General features: G+C 32.0%; 1 protein-coding gene across 1 annotated transcript; it reads right to left on the bottom strand.

Moving 5' to 3' along the window:
* Positions 1-12041: 12041 nt before the first annotated feature.
* On the bottom strand, positions 12042-14703 carry LOC105778701 (uncharacterized). The gene has a single exon (XM_012602457.2). It carries the CDS (start codon positions 14385-14387, stop codon positions 12312-12314), a length of 2076 nt encoding a protein of 691 aa, XP_012457911.1. The 5' UTR covers positions 14388-14703; the 3' UTR covers positions 12042-12311.
* Between the last annotated feature and the right edge of the window lie 332 nt (positions 14704-15035).

Below are 15035 nucleotides of genomic sequence, written 5' to 3'. Positions count from 1 at the left end.
TATATTTGTTATTGATTTTAATAGTTTTTATTTTATTTTTCCATGTCTCAATCACAGCATGATACATGCAAGGGCGAAGCCAAAAGAATTTTCTTAGAGAGGCCAAAATGAAATTTTAATAGTCTATATTTTTATAATTTTTAAAGGATTAAATCAATTTTTTATAATTTTAGGGGTCAAAGTACAATTTTATCTTTACTATTTTAAATTTTTAAATTTTTTAAATGGCCTAAATAACAATTTTCCATTTTAGGGGAGGTCGAGGCCCCTGTCGACCCCCTAAATTCGCCTCTGGACACATGGTAAAGATACCTAAAAAAAAATGGATCGTTAACTTTAACGGTTGACTGGTAAAGTGAACAGTCAAAAGGCTTTCTTGATGAATTTTGATAGTTCAAGTGCTTAATTAAGTAAGAGGAAAAACAGGAGCTTAATTGATTTTTTTTTTTTAAAGTTCAAGATCTTTCTACATCCTTAAGCCAAAAATGAATTATTATAATAATTAAAGAAACTAAAGTTGTCGAAAAAAAATAAATTCTATAACTTTAATAAAATATGCTTCTAAGTTCTAAATAATTTTACATGGGGCGAACGAAACAGTCGAATATTACATTCTAGATAAATAAATGAAACATTTCTCTCTATAATCTTTCATGCATTCCTACAATATTATTACAAAACGTAATTTTAGAATACTTAACTAAACACCAGATAGCAGAGGAATTGGATTTGTGTTGTTGAAATAAAGTAAGGCAATAAAAAAGAAAAAAGGGCAATCCAAGAACACATAACTTCACAATGTTTAGCAGCATCTTTTTTCCATGTTTTGATCTCCTTTTACTTTAAACCTCAATTTTAGAAAACAAAAGAACAACTGCATATAATCCAAGACAGAATATAATATATATATATATATATATATATATATATATATATGTATGTATGCTTTCTTTTCCCATGAAAGCCTCAATACACTAACTTTTGTCTTTATGTTATCTTCTCTTTTAGCATGCTTTTCATATCTTATCATTGACACATTGAATCATTTAGGGCACTATTTTAATTTGGTCACAAAATTTCCCTAACTGATTCTTTTTTCAAGTTTTACATTATTAACTATGCTTTTGAAAGGAGTTATGGCAATAAAGAGGAGAATAGGAAACAAATTTATTCAATTTTTGTTTTAGTTAAGGGTAAACTACATCATTAGTCATTAAACCATGGGTAAGTTTTTTGTTTTAATCACTTAACTAAAAAAAGTTACAATTTGATCATTGAATTGCTTTAAAGTTTTCTTTTAAGTTACTAAATTATTCAAAAGTTTTATTTAAGTCACTAGGCTGTTAATTTTTTTTTAAAGAAGTTTCACCAACAAGCTTCAACCAATGATTCGATGATCAATATGGTGAATTACTACTCATTAATGAGTAGAAGAACATACCTTAAATCCAAGTTGATCCGATGATCAGTGTTGGAGATCGGAGAAAAAGCTATTTGAACTTTGGTTCACAGATTCGTGACATCCAAAGCTATTTCATGAAAAGAAACTGAACTGTAGAAGAGAAGGAGAAAGAGAGAGAGAGCTTTCTATTATTGTAGGTAGCACGAACAAAAAAAGTCATATAGCATCGATTTTAATAGCCCAGTGACTTAAATGAAAACTTATTCATAGCTTAGTAACTAATGGTGTAATTTACCCTTTAGTTAAACAAGCATTTTGAACACATGATTCTACTACATGAAAAAATATCATAAATATATAGTATTGAAATTTTATAAAATATGTAACGACCTAAAAATTAGTGGTGTCGAAAAATACAGTTTTGGAGCCCCATTTTCGATGTTTGAGTTCGTAAATATTAATTTAATTTAATTTTGGTCCTCAAATTTGTCAAATTGATAGTTAATTAAGGTATAAGGACTAAATTATAAAAATTGTAAAAGTTAATCACTATGTATTTTAAATCATTGGAGGACCAATTGGTAATATGCCAAATGGTGGTAGGAATTACTTTTCATCCACTGATTATATTAATTATAATTAAGTTTAGTTAATTATAGTTAATTAGGCTAATTTTGATTAATTTGGAGTTAATCTAATTATAAAAGTAAAAATTAAAAGAAACCAAGCCATTTTTTTCTTTCCCCCACTCATCTTCTCCACCAAAGCAAAAGGAAAGAATAGGTTTTGAGCATTTCAACTTTTGGTCCCTCAAATTGGCAAGTATATAAGTTTTTTTCTAGTAATTTTTATGTTTCTAAAGTCGTGGGAGTTTGATTTAACTAGCCCATGTACCAACTTGCAAAACTATTAAAGTTTTCATTAATGAATTCTTGAAAAATTGATATTTACTTGTTAGATTTTAAGCTTAGAAGTGAAAAAATACTAGTTTATAAAGTTTAATTACTAGTTTTTTAACATAAGGATTAAAGTGTGTAAATTTCAAAATTGATGCTAAATTTATGTAATTATGAATAGTAGAGGGTTATAGAAGGACAATCTCAAAATTGAAACTCAAATTTGAAAGATATTATAATTTTGGTTTTAGAGATTAAATTGAATAACATGCAAAACTTTAAGGGCACTCAAAAGATGCAATTGAACTCATTTATACTTAAATAGGATGTTATAAGATTTTTGAATTGAATTATTATATAGATCAAATATTGGACCAAATCGAAAATAACTAGGGAAAGATAAAATTGTTGAATAGTCCTTAAAGTTCCAACTTGTTTGTTGATTTAACCAGTTAAATTCATATGGAATGATTGTATTTAAATTTTGTATATGTTTGATAGTAATTTGAATTGTTTACAATTTGGTACAAAAGGTGAGATATGGACTAAATTGTAAAGAAATAATAAATTGATTGATAAATTGAATATGATGAATTGAAATTTGATATATTTAATGAATTGATAGTTGATTATCATTTATCAAACCATATTGATGTGAATTTGATTGATTATCGAGATAGATGGTTAAATTGAGTAAAATTAAAAATAATGTATCTTGATGAAATTGTGAAATTGGCTCGGAATTGAGATAATTTATGCTATGTTATGTATGAAATGATATCTTGATTGATGACATTGAGATCGATAGAATGAGAATTGAATTAAAAATGAAATTGGATTATTGGTTACCTTACTAACTGTTCAGGCAAAGTCGAATATAGTTGGCATTTTATAAGATAGATAGAGTACGAGTTACTTCAACTACATGTTGATGAGTGTTAGGCACAACTTTTACTTCGGTTATATTGATGAGCGCTGGGGACAAACTATTTACTTCGGAATTGTCCAATAAGGCATTAGGTGCCAAATTGGTGCGTTGGTTAGATTCGTGTATCCGTTCGGGTCCGAGTCAGGTTAATATGGATATAAAATGTAAAGTTGATAATGGTATACCAATTGAATTGATATTTTGAATTGGTACTATAAAGACGAGTTACGATATACGAATATTGATAACATGTGAAAGATCATACGAACTAATTTAATGAGCCTAAGGGTCAATATGGAAAAATGTTAATGAAACGATTCGATTCGGAAAATGATATGAATATGATATTGAATCGATTAAATGTTGATTGATTATGTGAATGACATGGTAATGTTGATTATAAGAGCATGTTTGGTTGGATGGAATAGCCTATGCATTCCAACTCTATTTAATGGGCCCACTATAAACTATTGTTTGGTTTAAGGTAATAGCCTATTACGGGTCGAATGGAATCAGCCTTTACTACTGGACAACTTGTAATGGCAATTCAGGGGTTAGGGGCCTGAATGACTATTCAAAACCACCCATAATAACATTTTTCCTTTTTTGGACCAAAATAGCTTGCCTCTCTTCTTCATCTTTTTCACTTTCATTTCAGATTTCTTCCTCGACATTTATCCCCAAAGTGAACCTTAGAAATTAACTCCTTAATCGACAACAAATCAAGCATCCATTCGCCATCTTCATCTTCATTCTAGTTGAACCTCCTTATTTACAGTAAGTGCCTTTGATTCCTTTTTTTTCTCTGATTTTTTTAGTTAAAGTTCTTTCACTTCTTTCAACTTTTCTTTTCCCCTTTCGTATTTGGATATAAACTAGCAAAGCAAATTGTAAAACCAGAAAAGCAAATTATGCCTAAATGAAATATTCTGTGTATCAATTGGGCCTGGAATGATTAAGACAATCCTATGTTGGATGCATGAATTGAAGAATCTTGGACTGCCATAATTACCATACAAATTCAAATGATTTCATCTTTTTTCTCCCATTCATTATTTATTAGCTCAAAATTTCCATTCTTCCTTTAACATGGTGGTTTCATATAATTTTTATCTTCTTTTAAATCCCCCTTTCTTTCAACATATATAACTGGTGAAAATTTTATGCTTTGTGTGGCTATGATTAAAAAGCTTATTCATGTGTCACGGGGTAGACCTTTTGTCTCGCAATCCGTGTAGCCTTAGGCGATCCGTTCGTCCCAAACTCGCCTAAGTCAGCCTTTACGCCCAAAAGTGAGGATTCTTTTAAGAACTCCTCCAAGGCACCAATTTGTATAGCGGAAGCGATTGTGCCAAAAGAAGCTACAAGTGAACAACAGAAAGCCAAAGAAAGAATGCACACAAAGTGTTTGAGTAAATGCTCAAGAATTCTATTACTCTTAAGAATTTAGCTTTCAATCGATGAGTACAAATGAGGGGGAGGCTCTCTATTTATAGTTGAGCTCCCCCAAAACCCACGGTCAAGATACATTTACATCGATGGACGAGATTCACTATATCCCTTGATTTTAGGGATTTACAAGATTTGTCATATCAAATCTAATCTAATCTTTACAAGATATGATTCTCTCTATCTTCTAAGATTAGTTACTAAAATTAGCCTAAGTTGCCATGTCTTTATCATCGGGTCAACCAGGCTTCAATCTGACAGGCTTCTTCAATAGTTCTCTGAATCGGGCCAGTTCTCGTAGGCTAAATGTTCCCCATCTAATCGATAGACCTCCATGGGGCGCTTCTTGTACCATGGTCACGGGCTTTGCACTTTGGCCCGTGACACATGCGTATACCAACATACAAAGCGAAAGGCACGTTGAGAGATAGTTGCAAGCAAGCATTGCTTGGGTAACCACTATTTCTGACCCATTAATTTGCTTGATTATAGAATAACCAAATGACACAACAAGACAGCGTGTTTAACTTTTTCATACATTTCTTGAGTAAATGTTGGCAAGTTGGTTTTTATTTTTATGCTCTATTCTTGGCTCTCTTACATGTTTAGATTTAACCTTAAATATCCAAAAATAGATCCCTTTTGAACAACACATATGTATATATAATAAACAGGCGTCTGCAATTGCAAGTTCTATCACAGGTGCAAACACAAGAAGAAACCACAACAGCAAAATAGCATGTAATTGGATAGAAAAACATTTAAAAAGTTGGTCTCACACTTGGTTTACACTTTTGTGTCATGCTTCTTAACATTTTTGTGTCATGCTTCTTTACATGAGGAATTTGTATATAATTTTTAAAATATTTGTTTCTTTAAGGGAACTTAATATAAATGTTTTGACTGTGCAAAATCTTAATTTTATGTCTGTTTTAGGATGAACTTTTTTAATTTCACTTGTCCCTTTGTTTTGCTTGTTGTGTTTCCATGTAAAAAAAGTTTTGGTTGATTAGTCTAGCAAAAGAGGATCATAGACTTTGTAAGAGTCTCCAAGCTTCCAATGTACTCTTTTTCCAAGATTGTTGTAGCTTACTTTAGTGCTAAATCTTCTGTATTTGGACTTTTAAGAGAAAAATGATAAGGTTAATTTTTTGACATCACACCCATTTGGGACTTGTTTGGTTTTATGTGAATGCATTTGATGCATTTATTCTAGTGTTTGAGGAGGTATGTTTGGCAACGGGCTCTTACCAATTTGAGCCTTTTTTCAGCTTCTGTACCATTACCAATTGTGGCAGCTGTATATTGTGTTCTCTTCAACTTTGTCTCTTCTGCTGGTCTTAGCTTTCTTCAGTTTTGTAACTTGAATAGATTCAAAACAAAATTCGTATTAGGCTTCCTTGAAATATCCATATCTGACATTTTTCAACACATGCCCCTAGGTATATATAGAGATATGATGCTCCAAATTGAACAATTTGTAATAAATTAATCACTCTCTGTTTATTAGCAACTGAACAATTTTCTTTCCTAATGAAATGCAATTCAGTGACAAAGTGGTTGTGATCTTTTTATGTCTCATACAACAGTTGCTGCTTTTGTTGTTTTATTCTTTGATTTAACACTTTGTCGAAAAAATGATGAAAGCAGAAAGGACGTTGGATTGAACTGGTGGGAAAAGTTTTGCTTTTACAAATCAAATGTTAGGAATGATGAATTCTATGCACTACCCTTTAGACTTAACAAGCTTTTCCCATCAATTTAACCTTTTGAAAAATAAATATTTACTGTGACAAATTATTTACTTTCCAATTCCATTTCTTAAGTTAGATTTATCTTCCTAATTTTCCTTTTCATCCTACATCTTTATTCAATAAGCTGTTTTTGAGTCACCTTGGCTAATCTAACAATTGCTTTTACCTTATGTTACACTCTCTCTTATTTTTCCTTTATCCATCTGTGGTTCTTTTCTTACTTCTCAGTCCTGTTTTAAGCTTGACGTATTAAATAGGATGACTTTTTAAAAAAATTCATATAATATATGTATATTTCTGTAGAGTTGGAAATTATGTAATTTGGATGTGGATGTATTAAATGGGTATTTTAAAAAATAATTATTAAACATTAGTCATCAATTAATCAAATCCACAAAAACACATTCTTTTCTTTTCTTTCTTTTTTTTCTTTTTTGGGTGATTGATAAAGAAATAAATTTCAAGTTTTTTACTTGCAAAGATAGTTGTAATTTCTATTTTGTGCTTTGTAAAGATTCTTAATGTGTATTGTTCATTTTTCTTTGACAGTTTGTTATTGCTTCCTCTTCTTCTTTGGCTTATTTGTTTGCTTCCTCCATCCACAGTTGAGCATCTTGTATTCACTGAATCACTATAAGTTCTTTGGCAATTAAATTCTTTGATTTTGTTTTACTGTTATTGAAATTAGTATTGGAGAAATGTGACCCTTTTACTACAATTTAAAGATATGTAACACTTTAATATCTTGCAGTAATGGCTCGTCTGCCTTTAATAGTACAAAGTGAGAGGCGTAAAAGAATTGGTCTTGCATTGACAATATGGTTGCAAATGTGTACAGTTGCGAGTTGGTTCTTAGTTACATTGGGTGTCATCCATAGCCTACATACTTATAGACCAAGGATTAGATCCCATATTTTAGATTTTTATGCAAAATGAGATTATGTGAAAAGACTTGTATATGCTAGTGACGAGAGTGTATTGAACATGTTAGGATGAATAGAATTGCTTTTAGGATGAATAGAATTACTTTTTTTAAACTATGTGAGATGCTACAAACTTTAGGGGGATTGAAGTCGTCAAGGAACATACTTGTTGATGAGCAAGTGACAATGTTTTTACATATCATTTCTCATCACTTTAAAAATCGAGTTATCAAACATCACTTTAATAGGCCCGGGGAAACCGTTAGCAGATCATTTCACAATGTTTTAAATGCTGTCATACGCTTACATGATGTGTTATTTAAAAAGGCAAAGCCAATTACAGCTAATTCTACAGACCCAAGGTGGAAATGGTTCATGGTATCAGAGTGAGTTCTATATATAGCTCGTACATAATTTAGTTGATATAGATTCAAATATAGTATCCTAACCCGAGGTTTTATACATGTGATGTAGAATTGCTTAGGTGCTATGGAACCCACATCAAGATTAGGGTTCCAACAGTTGATAAACCTAAATATCAAACGTGAAAATGTGACATAGCAACAAATATGTTAGGTGTTTGTACACCTGATATGGATTTTGTTTATGTTTTTACTGGTTGGGAAGGTTCTATTGTTGATGGACGGGTTCTTCGAGATGCCATTAGTAGGAAACATGGACTAAAAGTTCCTCATGGTAAAGTGCAAAATTAAAGGAATTTAAATTAATTTTTAAGATCATACTTTTTTGGGAAATTAACCATGATAAATAGTTTCTTTTTATAGGTTGTTATTATCTAGTTGATGCTGGATACACAAATTGTGAGGGATTTCTTGCGCCTTTTAGAGCACAAAGATATCATTTGAATGAGTGGCGTCAGGGTTACCAACCAAGTACTCCGGAAGAATTTTTCAATATGAAACATGTTTCAGCGCATAATGTTATTGAAAGATGTTTTGGGTTATTAAAACTTTGATGGGGAATACTTAGGAGTCCATCATTCTATCCTATAGGGGTGCACAATAGAATCATTATTGCATGGTGTTTGCTCCATAATTTTATTTGAACCTATATGAGTCTTGATCCTATTGAAGCAGAGTTGGGAGAAGGATTACCTAGTAATGTGATAGATGACGATGAACCGAATATCGTAAATATTCATCCATCGGATGCATGAGCTACTTGGAGGATGGAACTAGCCAACCAAATGTTCGATGAATGGAAAACATCTAGAAATTAGTTAGGTTTAGGGTAAAAATAGTAAACGTTAATTTGTTTATGTTATTTCATGTATCTAGTTTATAAAACTTTGGTGGTGTTTGAATTGTTTTTTTTTTTGTATTGTACTAGACTTGTTGAATTATAATTTATTTTCTTTTGATTCATCATGTGTTATAATTTTATAAAGTGTTAACCTTTTGATTCATAATATTGAACTTAATTTTAATTTGCATTTTTTCTTAAGATAGTTATGTTAGGTTTTTCACAATCAAGTGTTTCTTCCCAAAATTCTCGAGAAGCCAAAAAGAAATGGGTTCCAGAAAAAGATGCTACGTTGGTTGCTTGTATGGTCGACTTGCACAATGTTGGAACCTTTAATGCAGATATGAGATTCAAAGCTGGTTATTTAAATGAGATGAAAAAAAATGTTAGAAAAATTTTTACCCCATGCCATGTTGAAGGTTAAACCTAATCTTGAATCGAGGATTAGGACATTGAAAAGGGATTGGTTAATCGTTTATGACATGCTTAGTGGAAAAAATAACAACGGCTTTGGTTGGGATGAGCATAGACAACTTGTTGTTGCTGAAGATGCGGTGTGGAACTCATATATAAATATAAGAATTATTAAATTGAATTGGTATGTTTTGGTGTCAATTTGAAGTTATATTGAAATAAATGATTGGAAATGGTTAAAGGAAAATTTTTGGCATGTAGTTGTGTTGATTTTATGAATTTTTAATTGTGCAATATTGCTCCAAACTTAAGGTTTGATAGATGGATATGAAGTAGGTACCAAATGGCCTAATTTGTATCAAAACAGAGTCCACGTCACGACCTTGGGCGATGGTCGTCGTGACAAGCTTTAGATTTTAGGTCACAGCGTGACGAGTAACCTCGTTGTCATAACGAGACCAATCCAGTATGTCACATCACGAGGAGGAACTCCCTCATGTCATGACGTCGACTCGAAATTTTAAAAATTTACAATTTAGTCCTATTTAGTGCTAGGGTCAACAAATGAGCTTTCGTAAGCTCGATTAAGGCTCGAATTTGATTATGTAACATATTGTAAATGTGTTTATAACATGTTTGTATGTTTGAATTATCATTTTACTATATAATTGAGTGTAGTTACTCCGACAACAAATGTAGCATCTTGTTACTCGAACCCGACAATCGGATTACAAAATATGAATTATTAATGTATTTATATTTTATATAAATATAATTATGATTCATAAAAATAATCTACAACTATTTTAATTTCAGTATCACTTTCTTTATTTTAACTTTTTATTCGTTGGATGATGGTAAAAGATATATATCATAGAGCAATACATGTTATATTAAGTGGTAAAAAGTTCGATTCTAGTCTGAGTATTGTGGATGGAGAAAATAATGTTAGAAGATTTTATCTCCCATTTAAGGGTTTAGCCCAGCTCAACTTTAGATTTAGTTGGAGTCCAATATGATTACTAGATATTGGAGGGTTCTGCTCATCCCATAATCTTACATTCTCAAATAGTGTCAAGATGCTATAATATATAGGCTAATCTTATTATCATTTATTTTTTCAAGAAATCTTATATTATGGGTGTAATCTTAAATTTTAAATTTTTATTTTTTCATTATTTTAATCAATTTAGTATTTTTTTATCTCAAATAAAATTTAAGCCTAATTAAAAACAAAATTCTCTTTTTCTTAAAAGTAAAATAGTAAATTATAATTATTATATTTACTTTAATGATTTATTTATTAGTATATTAGTTATGATTATAATTACAACTATAGTTGATAAGCATCCATTTTTATGAATTATTATAATTATAATTTATAAATTTATTTCAACATCATATATTTACTTATTAATATATAAATTGTAATAAAAAGAATTCTAATAATTTATCATAGAAATTTAGACTAATTTTTAAAAAAAAACAAATTTTATAAAAAAATGACAATTTAGCAAAATGTTCAAATCTTATATTCCATCAAAATAACCAAACAAAGTAATGTACATCTAGGATATTCCACTTTGTAAATTTACATCTCCGTAATCTTATTATAAAATAAAATCTTACGTTCTTTGAATCAAACATATTTATATTGGTATAATCATATAAAAATAAATTTTCTTAATCTCATTATGAAATATAATCCCCAAAAAAGTGAGTTTGAAATTTTATGATCTTCAAATGTTGAAATAAAGTAAGGCAATAAAGGAAAAGAAATGAATCAATCCATGATATGACTTTAAAGTTCAATTATTAGAAAACAAAAGAATAATTGCATATAATCCAAGAGAAAAGAAAATATGCTTTCTTTTCCCATGAAAGCCTCCACTCAATGGACTAACTTTTGTCTTCAATGTTATCTTCTCTTTTTTAGCTGCTTTTTCATTTCTTATCATTCACACTAAACCATTTAGGGTATCACTATTTTAATTTGGTCACCCATTTTCCCTAAACTGATTTTTTTTTTTGTAATTTACATTGAAATAATATATGACAATAAAGAGAGGAAATTAGGGGGGGATAACAAAAATAAATGCACAACTACTTTAATTTCAAAATGGCTGGGAAAAATCCCTGTTAAAAAAATTGAGCACTGATTTTGTAGTGTGTGAAGCTTGATGATGACATTGCAATTGCATTGTATTTTGCTTACTTTTTCTGTTCTTTCTTCTTCTTCTTCTTTTAAACTCATGTCCCCATGATTCATTAGCAGTTCAATTATCTTATCTGATGAAGTCCTTTTCAGTTGAAAATCAAGTAATTTCCTAATGCTCCATCATTTGTATTTTTCTTTTGAAATCGTTAAATAACTTGATGAATTTTTTAACTAATTCTCTTGAATTTAATCAAATTTTATATTTTTATTTTTTTATTGAATTATGGTTTCTAATTTTAAAAATTAATCCAATTTTAAACTTTCCTAAACTTTTTTAAATTTTCATTAGTACAAATATTATACAATTACAAGTTCAATAATATATGTCCGACCAACTATAACAAATATTCAATCAGACAAAAATTAAATAAAATCAAAACATTTTTTAAAAAAATCAGATAGACCCAACAACCAAAGTCTTCGTTAAAATGTAAAATCATTTCCATTTCAACCTCCAACCAAATGGAAATTGTAAAATTAATCAAATTGGTAGCCATTAATATGTGATCCATTATTATGAAGCCCCAAAAGGACCATAAATTTGACAGAGATTTATTTTATTTGGACTACGAAAACATCCTTAATCCAATCAAATACATCAAATCTTTGATAATTTTTGTTCCTATCAAATCATATCATTTGTTCTGACCATTGTTTTTCACTGTCTCCCCCATGTTGCCAATCTAACGGCTCAAATTTCATCTTTGGTCTACCCTTTAGCCAGTCCATTGCCTTTTTCAGCCTATCTTTATCAGCTTGTCAATAATTTCATTAACAGTAAAAAAAGAAGAAGATTAAAATCAAAATCACACCCCCAACTATTTTTGAAAAAAGAAGAGCAAATATAACTGTTTTACAGAGTTTACAGTTTTACCGAACCTAAAACAAGGGAGAAAAAACAAAGAAAAGTAACCCCAAAGATTTTTTTTTTTAACTATTCAAAAGGACTAAAAACTACAACATTTACTGATTTTTTTACTCATAAAAAACTTCAAAGTTTACCACAAATATCTTTCTTTTCTTTTCTTTTCTTTTACTTTTTACTGCTTTCTAGCGATCCTGGCTTAAAAACCAACTCCAGCCGCGCCAACTTCAAGTGCAGCCGGCTCGAGCTTCCTATTCTTCCAAAAGCAAGCATCGGGTGCAAGCTTGGTCGATGACCTCCTCGGCTCCGACTTACAGCGCGTGAGAACAAACGACTCATACCCTTTAGCCATAGGCCCACAGCCGCCACCTCCCTTAGCTGCCGTAGCCATTGGTGGAGGAGCCGGGAAAGAACAAGACGACCTAGGTGGGTGTAACAAAATAGGAGCAGGATTACGGTCAATGCTGATCCTTGCTTTGGGTTGATCTCCACCGTCTTTTTGTTTGACTTCTGGCTTCTGCTGCTGCTTCTTCTTCTTCTTCTTCTCTGGTACACACCTTATGAAATCCGTACTGCACACCCAAGTCTCCTTGGATACCTCCATTGACAGCTTTGGCTCACACATCATTAATAGTAAACAATCTGGCAACAAATCCTCTTGACTCTCACTCTCCTTTGACTTACTTTCTGGTTCCGGGCATTCGGATTCGGATCTTCCTTGGGTTGTCTCAGTTTCTTTCTCTTCTATTGTTGAAGTTGTACTCTCTTCTTCTTCAGCTTCTTCTTCAACAGCAGCTTTATATTCTTCTTCCTCCGCTTTAACACTAACAGTTTCATTTTCATCTTCAGCTTCTTGTAGCAGTTCTTCTTCAAGGCCACCTTCATTTTCTTCAACATAAAGCTTGTCAAGATAAAATGAAACATGGGGAGAAGTTTCTTCTTTTATTGTTGACTCTTGCTGGTCGTCTTCTTCTTTTCTTTCAATTTCTTGTTCTTGACATTCTAGAATTGTTTCTTCATTTGAACTTCTTCCTGAACTTTCTTCATTTACTTCAGCATCATCCCTTAGTACCAAAACAGATTCAGCCTCTGTTTCAGCTTCAGCTTCTGGGATTTCTTGTTCCTCAGTTGCTTCACAAGAAACATACATTTCACTGACTTCACTAAACTCTTGGCGTTCAATTCCTTCTCTTTCCACTTCCACAGCACCCTCTTGAACCTCTTCTTTTTCTTCTTCTTCTTGTTCATCTTTTGGCAATGGAGTTTCCAGGAATTTGTTAGCAAGAGCAGCCATTTTAACAGGATCAGATCTACACCTCATCAACAACAAAGCATTCTTGGGTGGTATACAGATACTCACCCTACCTTTTTCTTCTTCTTCTTCATCACCCAAATAATCATTTATTTCAATATCCTCAAACACATGTCTCCTTTGACTGCTCCTCATCATTTCACTGCATTTCCTTCTCTCACCATCATAATCATCATCATCATCATCATCATCATCTTCCCCACCACCAACCACCAACTCAATCTCCCTCCCTTTCCCTTCCCCTTCTTGCACTGCCACCAACCACCTTGCAAATACAGCCCCACAAGAGCTCCCATTCCCATTTCTCTCGTTAGATCCTCTTTTCTCTTCTTTATCCCTTTGGTTAGCCATGCAAGAAGGCCTACAAGGCAAAAAGCAGTTAAACTCAGCCCCGAATGCCCTCAACGCTTCGCAAATAGTCACCGGAAAATGAACCCATTTCTTGCATTCTTGTTGCTGATGATGTTGACTACCGCTGCTCAAAAGATGAAAGCTGCTACTTGCTTCAAGACCATTGCTCCCATTGTTGGCATTGTTAGTATGATCCACTTTCCTGAAACTAACTTCCCCTCTTCTCTTAGATCTGCAACCTCTAAACTTTTTGCCTTGTTTCTTGGTCTTGACCCTAACTTGACCTATACAAGTAACCTTAGGGGAAGAAGGCTCAGGGTTCTCAAAAGCACACCCTCTTTTCTTGCCATTAGTTGGAAACATGGGTGAAGCCTGGCCACCTTTCATGCTACCATTGCTTCTCAACCTCCTAGTGAGCGATGAAGAAAGAGAGATTTGGGAAGGTTCCCTAGCACGACCAGGACTAAGGATGGATTTCGAAGAGATTTTCATTGACGAAGAAGAAAGACGTGAGGTGAAACAAATGAAGAGCTCGCTCGTGGTGCTTGTTGCGTTACTGCTGCTGCTACTGTTGTTGATGCTAGTACTTCGATGGGGTCGCTCAAGATCCATTATTTCTTCAAGTGGTCTTTTTTTTTTTTTACTTTGACGTGACCATTTCAGTAGCAGGAAGAACAAACCCCAAAAAAGAAGAAAAATTCAGAGATTTTTTTGTGTGAGAGATGGTCAATGAATGAAGAAGAGAAATAATGGGGTTTTGTTTGTTTGATTGTAGAGTGGTGGGGTGCAAAGATTTTACAGATAGAAAGATTACTGGAAGAGAGAGAGGGTTTATTATTTAAGGAAGAAGAGGAACTGTTGGTGTTTTGTCTGTAGCAAAGTGTAAGCTTGCTTTACTTTCTGGTTCCAACGGGGGGCATGGGTGTTAGCATGTTCTCTTTTTTGGGGGGATTGTCTTTAAGTTGATGGAATTGACTATTTTAGCCTTGAATTTTCTAGGGAAAATCATTAAGGGAAAGTTTGTTCTTTTAGGGTCATTAAAAGTGGAAGAAACAACCTTCAAACAAGTGGTGGGCTGAGAGTGAAGTCTGCACCAAACTTTGACTGTCTTGATTCTTACACTTACAAAGTTACCTTTAGGATTGGTCAATTGTTTTTATTCTTCTTAAAACGAGTAAAAATGAGAGGGAAATGAATGGTAAAAATTCTATAAAAAAATGTTATATTAATAGTCTGATTGTATTTTATATTTATTAAAAA

The sequence above is a fragment of the Gossypium raimondii genome, chromosome 1, assembly GCF_025698545.1.
Source record: "Gossypium raimondii isolate GPD5lz chromosome 1, ASM2569854v1, whole genome shotgun sequence".
In the NCBI taxonomy this organism is placed as follows: Eukaryota; Viridiplantae; Streptophyta; class Magnoliopsida; order Malvales; family Malvaceae; genus Gossypium; species Gossypium raimondii.
Note: the sequence above shows the minus strand (reverse complement) of the source record. Positions and strands in the feature narration are given on the sequence as shown.